Source organism: Notothenia coriiceps, unplaced genomic scaffold (genome assembly GCF_000735185.1).
Source record: "Notothenia coriiceps isolate Sejong01 unplaced genomic scaffold, NC01 NC01_scaffold00014991, whole genome shotgun sequence".
Taxonomy (NCBI): Eukaryota; Metazoa; Chordata; class Actinopteri; order Perciformes; family Nototheniidae; genus Notothenia; species Notothenia coriiceps.
In genome coordinates, this window is record NW_011347692.1 from 262,245 (window position 1) to 282,709 (window position 20,465).

The following is a 20,465-nucleotide window of genomic DNA, read 5'->3' on the forward strand; positions in this document are numbered from 1 at the left end:
GCAATACGCTGCATGTCCTTACCACTGATGGTGTGCGTGTGTGTGTGTGTGTGTGTGTGTGTGTGTGTGTGTGTGTGTGTGTGTGTGTGTGTGTGGTGAGCTTTTTGTTGGAGGCTATGCAGGTTCACACATGTTGACTGTGTTTGTTGGCAGACATCAGAGACAAAGAGAAGTCAGTGGGTTGTTTAGCTGTTACTCTTCCCCTTTGCAAGAGGTTAGTTGTTAGACATCTGTTTGCTCTTGTCGGCCCCCAGGCAGCGTGGGCCAATCTCCTTCAAATGTGTGCATGTTTAAGATGCCGTCGTTCAGAGCCTGGAGAAGGGGAGTTAGTGAAATACTGACCTCCAAAAACACACCTGGGACTTCAAAGGCCCCCCCCTACCCAAACAGACACTTGCATGCTGGGCAGCCTTGGTTAAATGACACCCTCGCCTGAGGCTGGGACCGTCTCTTTCAAATACCCCACCACCCCCCTTTCTGGTGTCAATAAATACACACACATTCACTGTATTCACACACACAACTACACATTGTCATTTGCTGTGATTTGGAATGAGTGGGAGGGCGGAAGAGCTCTTGAATTCTTACTTCCTCCTTTTCTCAGTGTTTTCCTTCGCCACTTCATGTCTTTTTCTTTCCACTGGTCTAAAGCCATCTGATTAAAGCCAGCCTCTGCTGACAGGCACCAGCCCTGCTGCAGAGGCCCATAGGAATGTCTGATCTATCCCTCATGTCATAACCCAAGCTGGGCTCTCCATTACCCACTTGCAGATAAGGATTCAGAGCACTTTAAGGGTGAAAACTGAGGCAGATAGATAGATAAAAAGAGGGCCATTTAGGTTTTCTTTTCTTCATTCGCACAGGGGCAGGAAGTGTGAATGTGATTTTCTTCCCACATGTTTCAAAGGCAGAAAACTCCACAAAACCTCCACTTTGGTTTTCCTGTTTAGCAACTACTTAAGTTAAATAACAACCCTGTGACTGCTGATTCTGAATCGCCTCAGACATAAGATGGTATTTGTTTAGTTACACAGTGGTATTTCTATTTATTTACTGTAGGTTACTCTCGGAGATGCCTGTACCAGCGGCCAGTTCACTGAATCGGGGCAGTGTTGCAGTCTGTGTCCTGCTGGCTCCCAAGTGCTGGAAAAGTGTGGGAAAGAGGATACCAAGTGCACGCCATGCCCAAAGGGTAAGCAATTATAATCTAATGTTACTGCACCAGTGGCATATGTTTACCTGCCTCTTCATTATCTCTGTCATCTATGTAAAAGCTCTGAAGATTTAAATAGCAACACGTCTAATCATTGCCACTGATATTTGTGAGAGAAAACCCGTTTACCCACACTGACACTGATTTTGTTATCTGTTTCCCAGGAACGTTTTTTTCATCGAATGGCCTCAGCCCCTGCATTCCCTGTGCAAAGTGCCCGTCTGGTATTCCCACGCATGCCTCTTGTTCTGGCACTCAAGACACACAATGTAAATGTGGCATCGGCTACTTCTTTTTGAGTCAACACGGCCTGTGTGCACTTTGCTCTAAATGCACTCGAGCTGGCGAGGGTGTTACGAGGGAGTGTGGCCTGCAGGGAGACACGCAATGCCAGATCTGTGCCCCGGGAACTTTTTCAGAGGAGCGTATTAGCACCAAACCCTGCAATACCTGCACCCAGTGCTCCAACATTGAGGTGGAGATCCGATCCTGCATGCCCAACTCCGACACACTGTGCATGGGTGAGTTGTAAGGAAGAGTTGGATTATTAAATGCAAGTCTCGAGACATTCCATATTTGTCTTAATGAGAATAAATCCATAGAAAAGACACTTAACAATAAATTGAACCTATTAACTAATAAGCTTTCTCTGTGTAGCCCGAGCCAAAGCCATAACATCCATTGTTTTCAGATAACTACACAGGCACAGTCACTCATTTTGAATTAATCCTATAGTCTCTCTATCAAATAGGCAGCTGAAAATATATTTCAAACTGAATTTACTCCTGTTTTCTAAAATATATTGCAGTTACTGATGTTTTAGTTACTTACTTAAGCTTACATTTTTGAAAGATGGAATAACACAATAAAGATTTTGGTCTTTAAATAGGATTTTCTTGTAGTAGTGCTAGCCTTATTCACTATTTTACAAGTCAAGCCCCAAGGTACCCGTCGGCGGGTACTTTTTTTTTTTTTTTCACGACACTGTGTCTCAGGGGATCTTAATATTTAAGAACATAGGTTCTTAAATATTAAGATCCCCTGAGACACAGTGTCGTGAAAAAAAAAAAAAAAGTACCCGCCGACGGGTACCTTGGGGCTTGACTTGTAAAATAGTGAANGTGTGCCTTGGCAGTCTCACAAGTCAAATCAAGCAATCTGATTGGTCGATAGTGTTTTTTCGGACCTCTTTGATTACAGATTTGAAAACATCGTTGCTTGCTTTAAAAGTAGCACAATTCATTATGTCAAACCTTGGAAAGTGTCTAGATATCCCTGCCCTAATGCCAAAGGAACTGCACACTGAATATGTTTTGCCGTTTGATGTCTATGTCTGGACCGCTGCGTAAAAAGGAGGCTTTCTCCGCTGCTTTCTTGTTCCAGTATGAAAAGCAAACTGCAGGCAGTTTGCTTTTCAGCCCAACGGTATACTGTTTTTCTTAGACGCGGAGGGATACTGACTTGTTGTGAAAAGTAACTTACAATTCTACCCATGGTATACGCTCAGTATATCACGGCTAAGAACCAATCAGATTGCTTGATTTGACTTGTCCGTTTTATAAATATATATATATGGAGGAAGGATCTGAATATGTCCTTCCTCTTGGGAAAGCATATAAAAGAACCTTAATTGATATATCATTTATTTGAAAGTCATTCTGCTTCTTTTCACATTAACATACTTAATTTTGTCTCTATTTATTCATTCTATTAAATGTTTGGAAGAAACCACAAATTCAGAAGTATTTATATTTTAATTATATCAATATGTTGAGTCTTTTTATAGCTTTTTATAAAATGGGTTACACTCTCCATTATGTACGTAGGTAATAAAGGTTCATCTTATCATCTTAACTTATCTTAATTAAAAAACCCTGTATGTAGTTACTTGGATAAAAAAATGAAATGGAGCTCTGTTCATGGCACTATTTTACAACCCTACAGAGATACTTACACAGAGCTGTGATCAGTTGTTATCAGAAACAAAAGAGAGCATGTGAATCAAACAAGCTGGTCTTAAGAAGAAGCACATGTTTGATCTCAGCAACTCAAAAGATTAGAAAACCAACGCAGGGTAAATTACACACCTTGTAAATTCAGTGAATGCATCGCAGGAGGGCCTGGAGACTTCAGAGGAAAACAAATGGAGAGATCTCTCTGACACAATGCTACTTGCACTTCAAAGCCTGCTGAGGGATCAGAGGAGACAGAGAAGATGTTTCTGCTCCGATCAAACTTCAGAATTTAAATCAGTTTCTCTCATTCATGCACAGACACAGAAGAAAACTCTTCCTCAGCGCAGTTTGTGCTCCCTTAAAAGCGAGTAAGTGACATCCAATCTTAACAAGAGATGTTTGTTAAGTAATGAAACATCAATGTATTTTTTTCTAAAGAAAACATACTTTCTGTTTCAATTTGTTGATTAATTATGTAATGTATCAATTGAATAATCTATTAGTTTTCACCAAATAACAGCAAAAAATATATATCTTGCCAAATTGTTGTTTGGGTTTATAATTGTTGTTTGGGTTTATACTTCTTTTGACATGTTTCAATATTTATTTTAGATTAAAGTATAATTTTTCTTTATGTCTCAGCTTCAGCAGTTGTATTCTGCTTTGTCTGTCTTGTTTCAAGATAATGTTTAGAAAAATATCTGGCAACATGTTGTAGTAAACTTATCCCACCTTATATTCGATCTAAAAAAGTTTGAGGAAAAAAAGCATGTAAGTCGGAGATGGTTTCCTGTGCATTATAATCATCAAATGAACAGGTAACATACACACTAGTTTAGTAGGAATCATGCAAATAAACGCTCTCCCTCAATCTTTATCCGTTACTTTTTAGACTCTTTATCTGAGGGCCAGGTCCCTTGTGTTCCTATAAGTGGGATGATAAGGCAGCTATATAAAAGCTGTAGCCCACAGGCAGAGGAGAAATGGACCAGTGGGGGAGAAGGACAGGGGAGAGGAGGGAGGGGGAGGTCTGAGGTTGTTGACAGAGGCCTGTTTGAGGGTTGTTGCGGTTATTGGCAGGAACAACTTGAACAACACTGAAATTGCAGCGTTTCAAGACAACCATCCCCTCAGCCTGCCCTCAGGTCTGGAGGTCAGAGGCTGTCAATAACCGAGAGCAAGGTGGCAACTCCTCCCACCATTGTCAGAGGAGCAACATCAGAGCAACTCGACCCTCTTCCACTCCTGCTCCACTTCCCTTATGTGGTTTGTATTCGAATGGGGGTCTACAGGTCGGTTTTTATCACCCTCCTCACCCCTCCGGATTGTACCCCCAGAGGTGTTTATGGGGAGGCCGACAGGATGTTCGGCCCACCAGGACATCAAAGTCTCCTCTTCAAGTAAATGTGCCATTGCTTGCTGTTGTGACCTTTTCAACTCAAACAGGGTTAACATCGCAGACGCATGAGAGGCTGGGATTACAGTCGACGAGCTGGATGATCAGCCTCGTGGCAGTGGATCAGTTTCCTTCCTGCTGTGGTTCACACACAAGAAACAGAGATCATTTCTCAGTAATGGCCGATTATCCTCAGGGTATGGGCAGGGGTTCAGAAGAAAGAGGGTTTCTAAATATAAGCGTGAATTCACTATCATTGCCCATATAGGGACAATTTCTAGAAAGCTTAAGACTGAAAACGACTTTAGATAATAAAAAGAGAAAACAGACAATCACAAGCCCCAGTGTCATGCTCAAGTTACAAGGAGCACAGACTACTTCATTTTTTTCTTTTTTTAAATAAAGTGTATTTTCAACATCATCCAAGAAAAAAAAACAAAAGCTAAAAGATAATCAACATTTAAGGCAGTGCTGCACTCAAAGCTGTTTGAATGATCATTTGTAATCCAAATTGGGATAATTGAACAACAGATAATACCAAAACCATCATAAACATCCATCTTCAACCCACTTTTTGTAAAGACCCAATGATAAAAAGGAAGCCTCCATTTTGGTCTGATTAAACTTAAGGCTTAATCTACTGCATAATTAAGTGAAACATTACATTCATAACATTGATAGCAAAAACAGAGCAGCATTACATGAATTAATTGCAGTAAACACAATAGCAACCTAGAGTATCAGATGTGTGCTTGAACCGGTGCCAAACAATCCTTTATGTTCACAGACCAGATCAGAAACTCGATCTCATCTTACAGTTGTGTGTTTTTAATTAATTGTTATTTTAGACAGCCTAAATTCACTGATTTTGTGTATTTCCACGGGTAGAAAAAAGATAATTTGTAAAGAGAAAGAAAACACTTTAAATATAGTTCTCTGAGCAACACTTGTAAAGACAAGGTAATTTGTATGTGAGGACAATGTTATGGGTATTGCCTTACACCCAAATAGTTCCCTTTGTCCCGCTTCGTCATGAAACTGCATAACAACTAGTTTGTTCCAACCACAGTAAAAGCAGCTGGCAGGAAGTGAATTCCTCGGAAACTCACTCACAGACTTTCAGGCTTCAGAGTCATCATGTCTTCAGATGTTTTCAGCGCTTCATAAAACAGCACAACACCAGCACAGGCAAGTATGTGCATCCGACCAAGAGTTTACTGAGTTCATTAGCAACATCTTACTCACATCTGACACACAGCAGACATGTACGGTGTGTTTGAATCAGGACAGCAGGGCAACATTCAGACATATAGTGATCTTACATTATATGATCAGAATTCAGTGTTTATACATGGCTCAAGACACAAGCTAAAAAAGGCACTTTTCAGATGGAGTAAAAACAGAGACATAGTCGTGTGCTAAACAGAGAAGTAACAAAACTAGTCCAGCCACATTTGTTAAGATCTAATTGTGTGTGTAAGGCAACAGGAGGCAATCCTCTCGAGTTTCATTGCATCTAAGCTCCACAGGCATGACAAAAAGGTGAATTTATATCACATACTTGACCATTAAAGCAGTTATTGCTTTAATTGTAACAGTTTTACTTCGCTTAGAGCCTAAAGGACTCCAGGATTATACACCGTGGTATTGCGGGGATCTTCTGCTGCTGCAAGGATCTGCAAATCTTGATCATGACACAGCATTGGTTTATTATAGTGATCAGTCACCCATGTGTCTTTCTTCTTCAAAGTCCATCCCCCTGTGGTATTTACTAGTATTGCAATGTGGAAATCTCGAGCAACATTTACAGCAGTTTTCAAGTTTCCAGGAGTTTTAAGAAGGTGCCATTGCCAAAACAGCCGCTTTGGGACATTCAACTGCAGACATCACAGCTGTCCCTCTGACAAAAAGTTCACAGAGTGTTACTTCTCTCCATGTCCGATGGCTGCACGTGAGTCAGCGTGAGTCGCGTCCCTGAATTATGACTCGCTGTTTAAATGCAGTTCACAACCTCCAACACCAAGCTCTTCTTCTTCAACAAAAACAAAGGCCACTCTTTGGAATGATGCAGATTAAAAACAGTACACACATGTAAAGAAATACACAATAAAATATAAAATCCATTAAGAATACAAAAAAGTGCACAGTGTATAGTTGCTCTCTCAGAGAGATCAGAGGCTGAGGAGGATAGTCTCCCAGCTTGTAAAGGGAACAAAGCCTTGTTGAGTCTGGTGAGCATGTTGGTATCAGCAGCCTTCGGTGTCCTCAGAGTTCTTCCGCCATTGCTCATCTCATTTGCCAGCATTCCCAGTGGGATTATACTCAGTTTCACCCGCCGACACCTGAGAGATGCGACGTGTGGAGCCCCAAATGCGGGGGAATTGCCCTGAACGAACCTGAGAACAGGAGAGTAAATATGTTAATCTTTACTTGAGGGCTAAAACAGAGATGTTAGACCAAAGACGCTCAATTATCATCTGAAAAACCTGGTTTTTAACAAGCACTTAGCATATGATTACCCCCCCCCTCCTCCTCACACAGTCACAAACACACACCGCCACCCCAGTCCCACATCTAACAATCACTTGATGTCTTGCTTCTCACCTCCTCTGGCTTCCCTGCCCCCACAACAATTAACTTCCCGTCCTCCAGTCCCACAAGGATGTGGCTGCACTCTTTGGTGACAGACACACTTCTCACAGGAACTTTCAAGGCCAGCGGTCTAACCGACGCGTCCAGACTGTCAAACAGAGTTAGAATGAAGACTTAAAAACGTAAAGTTATTATACAAGCTGTAAATTGGCAGCATTATAATTACTTAAAACGTTGCTCTACCTGCATAAATCTCGTATGTGCAGGCTGCCTTTCACGGTTCCCACGATGATGTGTTCAGACACAAGGTGGAGAGCAGTCACCTGCTCCTCCATGGTGAAGGAGGACAGCAGGCAGCCGTTTACTGTGTAAACATGAATGGAGTACTTGCCCTGAAGGAATAAGCAGGTTTTAATTGAGGTAATAAACAGTTGGAGAAACTTGTTTGAGTGTGTATTCGCTCTGTACGATATTAAAGTACCTTTCTATGAGAGCGCTCCTCCAGCGAGGTCTGCACCACGATGTGGCCCTCCATGCCCACCTGGAGCTCAGAGATGTGTGCGGGGACCCAGCTTTCTCCAGGGGGCCGCAGAGTCCGCAGGAACTGGCCTCGCCGGACAGTGTGCACTATCACAGTCCCATCCTGATACACAGTGAACAGCAATGATTTAGATTTAGTTTAGATGCAAAGCAAACTCCACTGTGCATTGTTTTGGTTTCAGAAATGCAAACCAAAGCCACATGGACTTAGTTTATTGGAGCCCTGGCAATGTCCTGCTGCAACTTCTGGCAACAGAGAGAATCTTAATAGAAGAATCAAAAGCCCTTCAAATTACTATTAGGCATAACAGACTTGCATGTACATATATCTTCTCTAATCTAACCTGTTTAACCAGTAAGGAACATAGGAAGAAGAAAAGACAGCATCAGCCAAAGCTGTGGTTTGATTAATTTAGTTTGAACAACCGGTGGCTATAAGATGGCAACATCTGTGTCTTCATAAAGGTTTGGGTTTTATGTCATGTAGCTGGTGCAGATTACATTCTCACTTCTAATGAGCCACATCAAAGTTTGCTTGGAGGACATCCAAGTAGTATTTCTACATTTTCAACACTTGTAAATACCTACAGAACTCAAGCTGTACAAGATAAACATTTAAAAATAATTGCATTACATAGAAATCTATATTTTGAAATCTATATTTACCAAAGTGTGCAAAAGTTAAGTCCATTGGTTGATCAACAGAACATGTTGCAACTATTATAACAATCAAAAAATACTTTCCTTTCATTGTAGTAAATTAACATTTGGACCAAAATGAACCCCTGATTGATGAGTCATGATACAAACCATGCGTTGACAATAGGATTTATTTCCTCTTTATTTTTTTAAATGCCTTATTTTTTTATTAAGCTTATAAATGTTCATATAGTGTGATATCACTGACCTTCGACCCTGACACAGCCATGTCCAGTTCAGTGCTGATGGCCACACAGGTGACCTCCTGGTCGTGGCCACAGAGGACCTGCACGGGTCGAGGAGACAGACCGCTGGAGAAGCCCCCCTGAGGGACAGACAAAAGGAGGATTCATATGTGGAGCCACAACTTTGACTGTAGAACAAAATGATTCACAGGTGACATTCACATGTGAGATGATTTGTAAATGTTTACCTGCTGCAGAACCTGCCACACTATACAGGATGTGTCCCGTGAACCAGAAATGAGGTAGATGCCACAGAGATCCAGAGCCAAGCAAGTAACAACGTCTTTGAGGAACATATAAAAATACCAATAAATATTTAGCATATTTGGAAACAAAGCATAATATAAATTAAAATACTAGTATATGAGCTCACCAATGTGCCGGCAAATCCTGCCCACCAGCTTGCCCTTCCCAAGCTGGGTGACACGGAGACTGCAGTCCCAGTGTCCTCCACTGAAGAGCAGGCGGCCGTCGTTGGACACCACCAGCACCTGAGCACTGATCTCCACCCCCGGAGAGAAAGGTCCGCTTAAGAATCGCTGCGTCCTGCACCACAAAGCAGGGATGAAAGAAAAAAGGAAGCGAGAGTGAGCTGAACGTGGAGGAGATTTATAACGGGCGCATTAAACTGTCATAACATCTGCAAATTACAACCTGCATGAAACACAGCGTTGAAATGGTTCTTACACTGATTTATTTCGCCTTTATGTGATCTATGTTCAAGGTCGGTGAAGCATAAGACCCATTAAAGGAAATTTCCATGAATTAAAAAAGGCTTTGAAGCACCACAAAGAGTCAGACAGATGTGATGCTTCAATCCAGCTGTCAGGAACGTTTTATGCATCTTTTAATGTTGTGAGGTAAAGCACATTTCAACAACTCGGTTGAGGATTTCCGAGAAAAAAAATTACATCCATCAAAAACATTTTTTTCTAAGTATGGAGAAGCTTGTTTCAGACTCAGCTAATGTGATTCCTCAGAGTTTGGTAAACAGATATGTAACACACAACCACAAAAACATAGGCTTCACATGGGCGTGTGTTTTCTGAGGGCACTCACTTGGGATTAGTCATGGTGGGGTCCTTGGTGAAGGTGAAGTAGTTGGCGATGTTTTTGTCATAAGGCAGCCAGCTGTGTGTCCCTATTAACCCGTTCGAACTCACAGTCACCTGTAGAGAAAAAGAACCATAATACTAAATGCTGAAACTGTTTCAAATGAATGTATTTATATGCCTGTGTTCAGTTTTACATGTGGGGGACTGTTCCTTACCAGCATATCTGAGCCTTGGATGATAAAGGGGCGATTCTGGCTCTTTGGTACCACTGCCTGGACCAGAGGAAAGCCATCGCTTACCACCTGAGGCACACATAGGCACACATTTTATTAAATACACGGAAAAACAATATAGTTTGTTTATTTAGAGGAATACTGTTTAAGAGACAAAACTCACTTCCACAAATGGTCGGAGTTTGTTGAGGTGCTCAAAGATATTCAGGGGTATAGTGTCCAGGCGGACCTGCCGCCTGGTTGCGTTCTCAGCTGACATACGAGGAGGATGAGGCTCCTGGGGGGAGATGGTAATGTCATATAAAACTGTTTTGAAACAGGAACATAAAAGCCATTTGTTGATAATCAAGGCTGTGAATGAATGGGGGAGTTGTACCTTCAGGAGCTGACAGGGAGTCTGTCCAAAGTTGCTGATGATGCCTTCAAGGGCCTTGCGCTCCGTCTCGTTGGCAATTGCATCCAGATCTACAGCGCCTGCAAGAGAGCCAAACAAGAAATAAGTGAGGCTCACAGATAAACAATTTCATGTATTAAGACTGATGGGTGTTATGGGAAATCAGTCGAAATAAATTATTGTAAAAAGCCTAGAAGGTTCCATTGATCTCTATAACAAAAGAGTATGTCTTACCCTCATAAGTGCAGTAGTAGAAGACATTGAGGGCGTTTACTGCCTCTTCGCCCCTCTGCTTGAAACCAAAGATGAGGTCGATCCACTCATGGAGGTGACTGGACACGTGCTCACATTCCTACAGTTTAGGATTCTGAATATTGTCATCTTGAATAGTTGTCTTAATATAGTGTGTTAATAAACAAATATGCCATTGACAGCTAGGTTAAATACTCTGTACAGTGTTTATGTGGACTCACCAGGGCTTTCCTGTGCTGCTTGATGAAGTCTTCTCTGGAAGAGGCCCAGCGAGGCAGCAGAACATCGGCCACAGCATCCTGAGATATCTGCAACTGTCCCAGATCGAAGCCTACAACCATGAAGATGCATTAGGTTCTGACATTAAACAAATATCTGCATCAACATCTCAGAGCAAAACAAAGCCGATTCATTTGCTTCCTCACCATTCTGGTTCTGCAGGAATTCTGGGAAGTAGAAAAACTCCGGGATGAGCTCTTTGACGTCAGCTGGACTCTCCATGCGAGCCTGCCAGGCTGCTGGCACCGAGTGGAACTGTCGGTCTGCACAGTCAAACCTAAACGACAACAGGAGTTAAAAACACGAAGCTGCAAAGAAAACAGATTTCCCTTGAAGTATAATGTACAAGCCAGCGTCCACACCTGCCGCTCTGCAGCTGGATATGCAGAGTTGTGAACGGCTCCATGCGGATCATGTAGTGCATGACTCCTGCTGCATTAGAGTAGTGTGTGCCATAGTGGAATTTGTCGATGGTGCCTGTTGGGTCCTCAAAGCTCTCATACCTAGTGACAAACAGTATGCATATTGATTTAGGAATAGAAGACTGAGTATTTTGCACTTTTAGCTCCTTATGTTGCATCCACGGTTAGCTACTAGCTAACCCTTTTAATCCAACATAAATTCCATTACTATATAACCACTTACTTTTCTCTGACATTCTGTGCATGCCGAGAGTTGACCACACCAATGGGCTTGGACAAATCTCTGAAAACTGACGGGTCATCCAGATCCAGAATGGGAGAGGTGTAGTCACACAAGATCCAGGGGAACTGAAGAGAAAGGAAAAACACCCAAATGCAACATGAAGTCCATTCTAAGATTAGGATAAAATATACATATACGTAAATATATGCAGTGCACAGTGGAGATGCAGTGTACTCACCACAGGATACTGCGACAGGTCGTTGTAAGTGCGTCCAGAAATAGTATTCAGTTGCATCAGGTACTCGAAATTGGAGATTTCTCTGCACACCCATTTCTGTTCAAAACACCAACATAAGTCCATCATAATAGGCAAAAATGAGATGAGAATAACACCCCATTAAGAGAACTCAATTAAAAATGACCTGTGTAAGCCCAGATGCCTTCAGTAGCTCTTGGGGGGAGCGAGAGCCGAAGTAAAACAGGTTGGGAGGCCGCAGACCCAGAATCCTGGAGTACACTTTGTTTCGTACCTGTAAAAGCAGATAGAAATAATGTAATTCATTTAATGATGATATCAGCGCAGAAGGAATTACATTGAAACTGAGCATCACCTTCTTCCTGAAGTTGATGAAGTAGTGAGACTGGTCGATGAAGAAGAGCTCCAGCGCAGATCGTCGCAGGTTGTAGCGCCTCAGATGGACTTCTCTCAGCTGAGACAGAGGTCTCTTAAAATCAAACCCGATTCCTAATTGAAGCAGATATTATTCAGGGTACAGTAAATAAAGTTTGGTGAGTTGCCCGTGATCACACCTTTTCTTACCTTCTTCTGTCTCTTCTTTCTCGCTGTTGCCATCATAGAAGTATAGATGGTGCGTGGTTACTTCCAGACGACCCGGAACAACCGCCACGATGGTGATAAGCTCACAGTCTTCAGACAGAACCAGTTTTTCTTTCTGGCTCTCGTCTTCTCCCTCCACCCTGACAGCAAAGAAACATTTTAAATCATAACATATTTAATGACATTTCAACTATTTAAAAACAATCCTTCTGTGAATTGCCCCAGACACTGGCACAAAAATATATGGGAATGAAAGACTCACTTGTTATCCAAGAAGACAACGTCCTCGTCTCCTAACTGATCGTCCTCCATGTCACTAACTTTTGCTTCCTTTGCAACATTCAAGGGGAGCAGGTCAGAGCTACGAGGGCTGTCCGCTCCTGGAGACCACAAAAAACGTCTTTAGTGCATTTTGCCTACATGACAAAAAGCAGCTTGCATATGTTTAACCTCAGTGACATACCCATGTTGTCCCTCAGGGCGCTGGCCTCACTGTGAGGATCATAGTTGAAGTTGGGCACAAGCTTGAGACGCATCTTTGAATAAGTCTCTGCGTTGGACAATTTCAATTTCACCACTGGTTGAACTCTGGCAAAAAAAGGCAAAGGAAATATTAAAATGAACGACATTCTGGGGATCAAGAAACACAAAACGGACTGTATTGTTTCAGATAATAGCGTTCCCTCTCATATAGTTGCATGTCATTATTGGTCAAATGGATTAAAAGAAAAAGGACAGGTTAAAATGAGAGGATGTCATACTTGTTGGCCCATGCTCCTCTCTCACTGGTCAGAAGCCTCCGCAGAGCTCTCCAGTGCTGCCACACCACCCCCTGCTGGCTGGAGCTCTGCTTCTGCACACTGAAGTACCTGTTGTTCTCACTTTTTGCTCGTTTCAGGCAGGGGTCCACAATCACTTCCTGATTACCAACAGACATGTACAAATATAGGATCAGTAATGTGAAAGGTTTAACCCTGCTAGCTGGTTAATGTCAGTGTTTGTTGCATGAAGCTTTAAAGTTTTATAACCTGAAACTTGGACTTGCTGTCTGATCTCTCTTTGTCCCGTCTTTGGGCTGTATTCATCAGGTCATCGAAGCAGGAATTCCAGAAATTGGACATGATGTCATGGCTCCTCCCAAACCTGTCCAGCTCATATAGCTCCATGGTGGGCTGAACCTGGAGAGGGGGGTTCAGAAGGGGGACATTAACACACACATTCAGATAGAATAGCACACATATGCATAATGCTTCACTTATTCTACATAGGAGCAAGAAACACAGATCTAAACATTAAGCAATTTTTTTCTGGTTGATTTATGTCTTTTTGTGTCATCACACATCCCTCCATGGCTTTCTGCCTCTTTGTGGTGTTTTTCTGTCTCTCTGTAGTTGTGTCCTAATTATAGTAATTGTTTTGCCTGTGGTTTTTCCCCCCTTTTTTGCTGATTTATCTATTTGCAGTTGTTTCTAGTGTTGTTGTAGTCTATTTTGTTATTGTCAGTTTCCTTGTGGTCATTTTGAGTCTCTTCCTGGCAGGCTCTTGTCTCTTTGAATTACATAGGTAGGTTAAGCCCAACGACATTTTGGGCCTTTGAGAATGCCTACAAATCATAACGTAGATGATAAACGTACACTTCTAAGTTCCCCTTAAGCCACAATCCAAGCATTTTCAAGATATGGTTAGTTAGTTATTGTTTGATTTCTAAAGGTGACTTATAAAGAAGTATGCTTTCTTACAAACTTTTATAAGTGTAATACAACCGGGATGATTCTCATTGTAAAAATGAGAAACACGACTGGAAATACACTTCCCAACTACTTCAACTGTTTCCCCGTGTCTATTTATTAAATTAGGAGATTATTTGTGCTACTGGACTTCAACCTTATCTGTTGATCTTTCCTCTTACTGTCCTGTCGCTTCACAAGCATGGAGTTATAAACATACATACACTTAGAACTGCCCTATACATTTACTCAAAACAGATACATAGGCTAAACTGTTAATATCAGCCTGGTCCTAGTTGCAAAATTGTCATGGCAGCCAAAGTTATGCCACTCTGGATAATGTATTGCAGGATCTGTATACAAAAGTAATCTAAACAAAACGGATTTATGAACATTCACTGTCACACAGTGCAATGATAAATCCTCCTCTAAGATCGCAGTGAGTGTGTCTGGCATCAGCTTCAAGTTTGAGCATACACTGATATCTGCTTACAATACATTAAGTCAGCTAGAAAGAACGATCGGGAGTTTAGAGTTGTTTTTCTACATTTTAAACTTATGATAACAGTTTTTAAATAATTGGATTAGATTGCTCAACCCCACACAGGGAGGTAACCGGTCAGAACTGGGGGCAGAGTTACAAAATCCTGAATGTAAACTAATGGGACAAAGAACAGAGCCAGCAGTATCTCTGAGAGGATGTTTGATTATATCTGCTCAGTCATACCAAAGACTGGAGAAGAGGCTCTCTAGACTCTCTAAACAAAAGATAAATGACATCTATTTTTAAAATCACATAGAAAAACCTCTGACCTGCTGCTGGTAAAACTCCTGCCACTCAGGAGTGTGGCAGTAAGTCTTCAGGTCCTCAGCGAAGGTGGTGCTGCCGTTAGTGACGGGCAGATTTGGCAGGAGTCCACTGAGAGTGTCGGGGTCGGCGTGCTGGTCAAGCAGCGTGCGCACGATGGGCACAAGCTGGGAGTAAGTCTCTGCATGTCCACAGTTGGGGCCGTCCATTACCCCTCCTGGCCACAGGGGGGCGCCCAGCTGCCCCAACAGGAAGCACACCTCCTCCCAGCTCAGACACAGGACGGTCTGGAGAAGGCTGTGGAGCTTCACATAGGCCATCACACACACCTGAAAAGGAGTAACAGGTCAATCAGTTGCTATGCTTTTGTAGAGTTCATTAAAACATATGATGAATAAACATGTATATGTAACAGCTTCGTTTTTCAGATCTAATGGGGGAATATCTTTGTTAAGACAGACTTTTTTCCTTTTTGGTGTTTAGTGAAGTTGAAGATGGATAGTAACGAGGGAAAGAGAGGGGATGATATGCAGAAAGGTTCCTTTGTGCTGTAAGCTCTTAATACACGTCGGCCTTTACCAGGTGAGCTCCCATGGCACTCAAAAAAGGATTTAAGCAGTGGTTCGGGAGTATGCAGATCCTCTAGTTGGGTAAAATGATCAAAACCACATTTTAAAAATACTCCAGTAAAACTAAAGGTTCTATATTATGTACGGATAATCAGCGAAATGGGCTTAAAGAAAAACAATCAATATGTTTGGTTCAATCTTTTAAACATTTTACAAGCTGATGAAGAAAGTGCAATACATCCCTCTGAAAGGAAGAAATATGAAGTATCATATATCCGAAATAAACCTAATAATTGTACAGTACTTGTATTTGTAGGCTACTTAATTACCTTCCACCATTGACATTAACAAAGCCATTTTTATTTTTATTTGAGTTTAATTTGTGTAATAAGACAACTTAAGTAGGTCCAGGCTTGTTTTAGTTCCAAGAGAACTACAGTACATATGTCAAGGTGCAATAAAGTTAATTTATTTTCAAACTTGATACTGTGACCAATGGTAAAAGTTGGGGGTCGAGCTACTTTGAAGATGAACCAGCAGTATGTGATGGAAAGCCTTATGGTCAGTTCATTTATGATGCTTACTCAATCCCACAATCCTCTATCAGCCATAACTCTAAGAGAAGCGGCCCTTTCGTACAGAACACTCCCTAAGAGGAATGACGGCAATGTCTTTGAAAAGAAACCCATAGAAGGCCTGGTATTTCTAAAATGGTCTTATCTGAGTGCACTACAGTTAAATAAACACTGTACACCCCTTTAAATGTATTTCCTGCCAAGTCAAAGCGCACAGGTGTTTGGGTTGTTAAATATTGTGAAATCACTTTAAAGTTTGGCATGCTGTCTGGGTGATGGACAGGACATGTTGTGGCTGCAGCTGACCTGCGAGTGCTGCTGCTGGATGTATCCGGTGATGATACGCAGGCCGATCTGGGCCATTTCCTTCAGTTCGGTGTTCCCGGGGCTGCCGGGGGTGCTGTGCCAGGCCTGCAACTTGTCCAGCAGGTTCACCACCCCCTCAAATATCTGCAACAACACAACAATAACCTTCAACAAAGGGATAAAGGATAGACCTGTTTCCACACCTTGCAGCATCTACTGTAGGATAACCTAAAGTCATTCACTACACTATAACCTACAATAAAAAAGGTGATTCAGATGCTACCTACACCCATCCGTGACTCCCCACCCTCCAACAAGACAATTCAGGAACATTCAAACATAGTAACCGACAACCACACCCAGCTGCCCATGCTTTGTGTTTAACGTATTATTAAGCCTCTCAAGTCTACATTGAAATAATTTCTAATATTTGTTTTACTTAGTCAATGTAACCAACAAAATTCACGTCCTGACAATGTAGTTCCAAAATGTATTGTGTGTGTTAAAGGTCCCATGACATTTCTACTGATCATAATTCCATTGTTGAGGTCTACTAGAACAGATTTACATTGTTCAATGTTCCAAACTCACATTCTCATACAGCATCTCTGTATAGTATGTGTATTCACTCTCTGTCCTAAACGGTTCGTTGGAGCTCCTGCCCCCCCCCCCCCTCTGTATGAGCCCACTGTGCTCTGATTGGTCAGCTCGCCCACTCTGTTCTGATTAGTCAACCACCGTTACAGCTGAACATCAGTGATTATGTGTTTCAATGGCGTTTGTTAGCAACCAGAAAATGACACCAGTAATGACAAACAGATGAGAATGCTGCGTGGGGTCTGGGTGCCGTGTTGGCAGGACGTTGCGGGGCTCTCTGCTGTGAGCCCTATGAGGCTTTTAGGAGCGGCAGTGGTGAGCTGGATTACTGGTGTCGTTTTCCTGGTTGCTGCGTGGGGGTCTGCGAGACAGGCGAGACACGTGGAACTCGCCTGAAGCACACACGCACACACTCACAGGCCCGGTGTGTGTGCGTGCGGAGATTCGCCGGAGCCGCGGCTGAGAAAAGATAAGGCTGAGTGTGTGTGTGTGAGGAGCTCCGCGGATTGGTCCATTTTGGACCTGGGTATCGTTACGTCACTGTACTCAGGAAGAAAAAAATGGAAAGAGAAAAATCTCCAACGAGGCGTTCTGGGGCAGGCATAGACAAGGTATTTTCTGTGTTAGAGTTTTACTCCCTTACAGGGTGTACTTTGAGGGTTTGTGACTCTGCAGACGGTTTACATGCATAAAAAGCTACATAACACACAACAGGGACGGGTAATAACCGGAAAAGCATGTCATGGGAACCTTAATAATTGTATTTTATTTTACCACCTTGTATAAATTATGATATCTTGTTATCACAGTATACTGATGTTCATAGATTACAGCATGTCTTGGAAGCACGACGCATTTATTGTTTTGCCACAAAGTTAACGTCTACCAGATTCTGAAAGCGTGGGTGCGCTTCTGTACATAGTCGCTCGCGTCTCTCCCTCCCCGCGCTAATGTAGGTGGCTCTCGTGTTGAGTATGTATGGTACGGCTACTCCTAATTGTCAAGATTCAGTTCTGTCATAGATGTGTGAGCTCCGCCACACTGTTCTTGTCGCTATTAATGCGATTGTAGAATATGGTTTCCCGGATACAAGGTTGTGATAGGTTTTACCGGTGTGCATCTCCCTTGCGGCCTCCTCCTGTACCATACAACTTTTCGGAGGCAATTTCTCAGAGGGTGTGCATACTTTCGCGATCGTGTGCTCTTTGTACTCTAGCCTCCAGACGTAGTTATGTTGGTTTGTGTGATATACTTTTCTCCACAGGGTGGGTTGGCTTCCAGGGTGGTACGGTGGATTCTTTTTTGGTTGGTTTTCCATTTATATTCTTGTATTTATTTCTCTGAGCTTTCCAAGATATTTGTTTGTTGTGCGATTGCTCCGAAATAGGGTCTCCAGTTGGGAGGGACTTGCGTTCCATAATTTGTTTTGCTTGGGCTATTTTGTGAGGCGCCGTCAGATCTTAAAAAGGCCAGTTCATGTTTTGTCGTATGTTCTTGATGCCCACCGGGCACCGGCAGCCGGGTGGTGTTTGGTTTATTTGTTATCTGCGTTTGTGGTGTATCTTTATGTATTTGTGCTTTTATGTGTTTTTTGGTTGATAACCTACTTGTTGGAGTAAATTACTTTCAATCTACTTCAGAATGATTTGTGGAGAGCTAACTTTGTTTACCAATGTGCCATAACTTTTTTGGGGAGGCATGATATAAACATATCCTAAAACTAAGCTGGTGGTACGGGAACCGTTTTAGTGACCCCGTGCGATTGGATCTAAAGTGTTTTTAAACTGTTAGTTGGCCAGGGAAGGTAGCCCGGTACTTTGCATCAAATGATCTATGATGCTTCTGCACTACCCGTCTTAAAAGTCCTTTTACGTCAAAGGTGTTTGGCGTGTGGTTTCTGCGCCTCTTTTGAGATTCACCTGGTGCCCCGGGCGCCAGGGCTTCTGTTTGTTACTGTGTGGCTCGAGCAAGATCTGTCGTCAGTGCTGAGGAGTGTCTCGTCGCTCTGGACAGGAGTTGTGGAGATGAGGTGTGTGTGGTGAATGCCCGGATTTCAGGGGTGTTACGTTTTCTCTGCATGTTTATAATGTTAATCCAAATGGGCGTAACTGAAATACTTGATTGTGGATTTGCATCGACCGACCTGGGAAGCGTTCCTTTTTGAATGGGGCGCCCGCAGTAGATAGGAGGGCTGTCTTCTGTCTTCGGCCCATCAGGGTCGTGTGATCGCCTTCCTTTGTTAGCGCTGTCTGTCGTCCGAGTTGCGCGCGTTTCGATCTATTCTGTCTTGTTGATAAAAGTGGAAAACAGGATGACTGTACCCGCCAGTGTGTGTACAATGCTGATTATAGCTAGACTGTAGTAAAGGGTGACCCAGCCATTGGGCGTGGGTTCACTGCTCTTTTCCACATTTCTGTGTGAGCTTTAGGTCCCGAATGTGTTTGTGAGTGGCCGAACGGGAACGCAGAGTGGATAGATTGCAGCCTTCATTTTTTGTCTTCATGACTTCGTGTTGATAATGGTGACAGTGGGTAGGGTCGTCGCGCTTGGGCTAGTAGAGAGCGGAATCTCTCTTGTTGTGATCAGAGCAGCGACTATTTGTTTATTCACATTTAATTAGTTGTTTTGTCGTATCTGTCATTGGTGTCGCGGCTCATCGCTCAGCACCTTGAGGGAAATCTCATGATTGCTACGATGCTTTTTCTAGTTGAGGTTGCATCGTTATACGTGGTGGGGCAGCGGTTTGTGGTGGTTATACTCAGTATATTAGCTAACTACTCAAATCATCTAGAAGATATTCAAAGACTTAAATGCTCATAAAAATGACTACCATATATCAGGGTGCATTCGTTTGTGCCCGTTTTAGTCTCATAAACATCTGCGCCTTGCGACGTCTCGTACGTGTGGGCTTGGATGGCGTTGGCACGTATCTCGGATGGGTTCAGTGGGGAGGGTCCTCGCTCCTCGCCTCGGTGTACATCCCGCACGTTGGACAGACTGGGAGCTCTTCCTGTGTGTGTCTGGCACGGTGTGTAATTATCGGTGAGGTGTCTCTAGAGCGAGCAGGTGTGTTTTTGTGCGTTGCTGCCCGCTTTGAGTGGTATAGTGTCTGTCCCGCTCTCTCCACGTGGGCGGGCAGATCCAAATCCAAAGGGCGGTACAAAAGGGGTGAAAGCGGCGCTGGTAGCTCTCTCCCTTCATCATCAGGGCGAGAGGAGGTGATATCAACGGCATTGGAGGGATGGAGACGAGGGGCTCACCTGGTCCACTGAATCAAAAGACTTAAAATGAGGAGCCCGATGAAGGTTTTTAAGCGTTCTCACTCGGGGACTGGGATAAATCGAGAATCCCTCAGAGATGTTCTCGCTGACCACTTTCATCTCCTCCTCTTCCTCTCCTCCTCCTCCTCCTTTCCTCCTGGCCTTGCCTCTCATCCCCCGGCCTGTGCGCAGGTGAAGTCACCCCGCTCTGCGGATTGCGGTGTTGCATAGATCTCCCTCTCGCAGGCCTGAGGAACGTGCACGGCCCTAGTTGCGCGAGGGGAATC

General features: G+C 43.1%; 2 protein-coding genes across 2 annotated transcripts in view; both read right to left on the bottom strand.

Moving 5' to 3' along the window:
• LOC104948742 (neurobeachin-like protein 2) overlaps positions 1–2,198 on the bottom strand; it is an 8,677-nt gene extending 6,479 nt beyond the window's left edge. Inside the window, exon 1 of the mRNA XM_010774969.1 lies at positions 2,189–2,198. The gene's annotated coding sequence lies outside the window, so the exon portion shown is untranslated. The remainder of the gene's footprint in view (positions 1–2,188) is intronic.
• A 4,291-nt stretch (positions 2,199–6,489) lies between these two features.
• On the bottom strand, positions 6,490–20,352 carry LOC104948743 (neurobeachin-like protein 2). The gene is made up of 27 exons (XM_010774970.1): positions 20,179–20,352; positions 16,322–16,465; positions 14,877–15,200; positions 13,365–13,514; positions 13,098–13,255; positions 12,800–12,924; positions 12,599–12,716; positions 12,319–12,476; positions 12,110–12,243; positions 11,921–12,028; positions 11,737–11,832; positions 11,499–11,623; positions 11,216–11,356; positions 11,000–11,130; positions 10,796–10,905; positions 10,557–10,674; positions 10,305–10,402; positions 10,092–10,205; positions 9,911–9,997; positions 9,700–9,809; positions 9,014–9,186; positions 8,829–8,923; positions 8,604–8,720; positions 7,638–7,799; positions 7,400–7,548; positions 7,169–7,304; positions 6,490–6,960 (listed from the first exon to the last, which is right to left on the bottom strand). The coding sequence occupies exons 1-27, from the start codon at positions 20,350–20,352 to the stop codon at positions 6,856–6,858; spliced, it is 3,660 nt and encodes a 1,219-aa protein (XP_010773272.1). The 3' UTR covers positions 6,490–6,855.
• Between the last annotated feature and the right edge of the window lie 113 nt (positions 20,353–20,465).

Coding starts and splice junctions, on each gene's coding strand:
- LOC104948743 (XM_010774970.1), bottom strand. CDS start 20,352: ATGAGAGGCAAGGCCAGGAGGAAAGGAGGAGGAGGAGGAGAGGAAGAG. Junction 13,515..14,876: donor AGGAGTTTTACCAGCAGCAG/GTCAGAGGTTTT, acceptor CCCCCTCTCCAG/GTTCAGCCCACCATGGAGCT. Junction 7,800..8,603: donor TGGCTGTGTCAGGGTCGAAG/GTCAGTGATATC, acceptor ACTGTGTATCAG/GATGGGACTGTGATAGTGCA.